Here is a 3,920-nt window from a genome sequence, read left to right as displayed (position 1 = left end):
GCCATAACGTTCACTACAGATTTCCAAATTGCGATATCGTTACCTTTCTGGAAACTAGACACGAAGGACTAAAACTTTCGTTTTTGAATCACCTCAAAATTCCTTGTGGATCAAAAGATATGAGCTTCCGAAGTAGGACCAGCAACCTGCAGTCTTCACAACCGTGGCCACGGCCACTTTGACGCGGCCAGCACTAGGCCAGCGCGAAAAGGAGCACAGTCCGTGCCAACACTGCTGCTCCCTCCATTTTTCTAAGTTCCGAGGTGTCCGTACTCGCTCAAAACTCACCCGAAACACACCCGAGGCCCCCGGGACCTCAACCAAAAGCACCAACGCATCCTAAACATTATTCAACCCCGTTCCAATCATCAAAACACCTCGACTAACACCAAAATCATCAAATCACATCGAATTCAAGCCTATGAATCTCAAGAACTTCCAAATTCTATTTTTGATCAAAAACCCAACCAAATCACGTCCGAATGACCTCAAATTTTGAAGACAAGTCCAAAATGACATAACGAAGCTACAAAAACTCTCGGAATTACATTCTGACCCTCGGATCAAAATCTCACCTATCAACCGGAATTCGCCAAAATACTAACTTCGCCAATTCAAGCCTAATTCTACACCGTACCTCCAAAACCACTTCCGATCACTCTCCTAAGTCACAAATCACCTCCCGAAGCTAACCGAACCATCAGAACTCACATCTGAACCCTCTAACACATAAGTTAATATTCGGTTGACTTTTCCAACTTAAGCCTTCTTAAAATACACTAAGAGTCTCATTTCTTACCAAATCCTCTCCGAACTCGAACTAATCATCTCAATCCCATAAAACACAGATAACGAAGCGTAAAGAAGCTGAAATGGGGGAAATGGAGCGGTAGCTCATGAGACGACTAGCCGGGTCGTCACAGTTTGAGATTGTTTATGGCAATTGGAATAATCATTTGCTGCTCTACCCAGGTACATGGCTTCTTTGCAGCACTTTAATCCTGGTAAAGTTGTTGAATGGAAGCACGATCGACGTCCTTACATTCCTAAAATTATATTCAGATATGTGTTCTGGGCATTTAAGTCATTCATTGATGGTTTTGTTCATTGTCGATCAATAATCTCCATAGACAACACACATGTGTATGAGAAGTACGATACAAAGATGTTGATTTTCGTTGGGGTAGATGCTAATGGCCAAATATTTTTCCTCGCCTTTGCTATTTGTGCCAATGAGAGTCAAGAGACTTGGGCATGGTTTTTAAACCACTTGAAGAAGCACGTTGTGAGACACCGTTCAGATATTTGTCTAATATCTAATCAGCACGATATGATTTTAAGTTCAGTGTGTGCTTTGGAAAAATGGAAAAAGTCGTACGGCTACCACCGTTACTGTATTAGGCACTTGAAGAGCAACTTTCAGTGGGCTTATATGAAAAAAGGTTGCATGATCTAATGTGGATGGCTGCAACAGATCATCAAGAGAGGAAAATCTTGATGCGAATGGAATTGATTATTTTGGAGGACAAAGGAGCTTATATTTGGTTAAGGGATCTTGAGATTAAGAAATGGACTTTGTATAGGGATGGTGGCAGAAGATGGGAAATTTTGACTACAAATATCTCAGAGTCTTTCAATGGGTTATTGAAGTCAGCTCATGGACTACCAGTTACTACCATGGTGCGGATGTCATTCAAGGATCTGGCGGAGAGGTTCATTGATAGATTCGTCAATGCATCCTCCTTGGTTGAAAGGGGTGTTCAAATTTTGCCAAAACCGATATAACTGTCACGACCCATACCGTAGGGTCGTGATGGGTACCCGGTGCCTTACTCAACCGAGTATCAATGTAACATATCTTTCTTATCATACCATCATGGGTAAGTGGGCCAGAAGGGCCTTCATGAGATAACCAGAATAAAACATAAGGGAATACTCGACATAGGACGAACTAACATGATATACAAACTTATACATGTCACATACGAGCCTATAAGGCTAACATGATCATTTGTACACTCAAACCATAGGCCGACAAGACCATACAAGTATCCATATACATGACCTCTATCTACAAGCTTCTAAGAGTACATAAACATCATTAAGATCGGGACGGGGCCCGCCAGACCAATCATTACATGTCCAAAGCATACTGACCAAATAGGCAACTTCGGAGCAAGTGGATTACGTCAATACCTTCCGCTGAGCTGATAGCCTACTAAAAAGACTGTCATCCTGCCTATCGGGACCTGTGGGCATGAAATGCAGCATCCCCAAAAAAAGAAATGTCAATACGGATAACGTACCAAATATGTAAGACATGAAAAGCAGTATATAAAGGATATGAAAGAACATGGAGTAAAGTACAACTTGTAAATCCGAACAACTTGTGAATCATTAAACATTTATAATGTCATGCATATGTGTATAAATGACATACCATGCATAGGTTTATGCGTACATAACATCATCAAGCCTCTAAGGTTATCTCATCATGTCATCCCGGCTTCTATGGGCGAAATTATCAACATATACCAGCTGATCAAGTGGTAGTGCGTATATAACATCATAATCTTTCCCCATACCTCATATACATATAATATACGCGTATATAATATCATCTGGTCATGGATCAACGTACATGTATAAATAAATGCAATGCACATTGAAGTAAGTCAATAAGATCTCTTGGAATGTCATAAGATCATCATGCCTTCGAGTAAACTATATCAATTTACATATTTTCTGCGACCCATGAACAACGAGATGATAATAGGACACATGGGGAATCAAGAACATAGGCACCCCTAGTACTTCTATGAATAGTGTCATTTATGAAAGTTGCACGTTTGCTAGTTTCGTTTTTATCATATGGATCATGCTAAAAGGAAAGAAGGGATGGCATAAACATACCTTAACTCTATTGAGTCCTTAATATCTTCCAAGTAATTCTTCAAACAACTCAAGTCAATCTACCGTAGCATAAGGAGATTCAAAATCAATGGTAAGTAAAGGCTAAGTCTGCAACTTAACCTAGTAGCTCGTTTATATAAATTTGTTCAACATCTCCCTGTAACAAGGACCTCCTCCAATACCATATACCAATAACAAAAACTACAGCAATACAATAAGAACAACATCAACAATAGGTTACATTATATTTCATTAACAAGTCATCAACATAGCGGGAAGCTCAGAATGAATCCCTTTAGCACCCTTTAACCCCATTATCATTCATTCTTGAACATTGTAATATATCCAGTATAATAACCAATACCTTTTAAAGGATTTCCAACCTTGTACTAAATTTCAAAGTTACCCGAAATAGCCTAACACAAGATAATATCATTGTGGACAGCTTCCAAGTGCTTTATAGCCATTTCTGTTATAGTTGCCAATTTTCTCAACAAGTTGGCATGTAAACCAACATAATCATACTAAGAATGTCATAGCAAACTTATTTTCCATAATTTCCAGCCACTTAAAGTCCATAAGATCATCTTTTAAATTAATCCATCAAGAACAACAACATCTCAAGCTAATCCAAGTATTATCTTGTATTTTATCATCCTAACAACTTAACCAACATACAAGCAAGCTTAAGCACAATTAGTAGGCTGTTATACTCACCTTATTCAGTATCAAAAACTTTAAATTTGAGCCAAACACAACCCACAATTGTCCTCAATGACAACACAACCTCAGAGAGTTGTTGTTCTTCACTAGAACTAACTTTTTATGTTGAAATATGGTGTAATCACTTTGGAATCTCTTCAAACCCTTATGGTATATATTTAGGAGGGTTAGGAGGAGTGTAGGGACGAGGTTGGATTGAAAAATGAGAAATAAAGGTCGTCCAAATCATTTTAAAAGTGAAGTAGGTCGACCACCGCTTAAGTGGGTCCCATTGGGAGCTGCTT

At 39.0% G+C, this 3,920-nt stretch overlaps 1 protein-coding gene across 1 annotated transcript; it reads left to right on the top strand.

Annotated features, from left to right (window-relative positions):
• The first annotated feature begins 976 nt into the window (after positions 1 to 976).
• Positions 977 to 1,456, top strand: LOC142181924 (protein FAR-RED IMPAIRED RESPONSE 1-like). Its single transcript, XM_075255615.1, has one exon. The coding sequence runs from the start codon at positions 977 to 979 to the stop codon at positions 1,454 to 1,456; it is 480 nt and encodes a 159-aa protein (XP_075111716.1).
• The last annotated feature ends 2,464 nt before the right edge of the window (positions 1,457 to 3,920 follow it).

This window comes from Nicotiana tabacum, chromosome 6 (assembly GCF_000715075.1).
Source record: "Nicotiana tabacum cultivar K326 chromosome 6, ASM71507v2, whole genome shotgun sequence".
In the NCBI taxonomy this organism is placed as follows: Eukaryota; Viridiplantae; Streptophyta; class Magnoliopsida; order Solanales; family Solanaceae; genus Nicotiana; species Nicotiana tabacum.
Note: the sequence above shows the minus strand (reverse complement) of the source record. Positions and strands in the feature narration are given on the sequence as shown.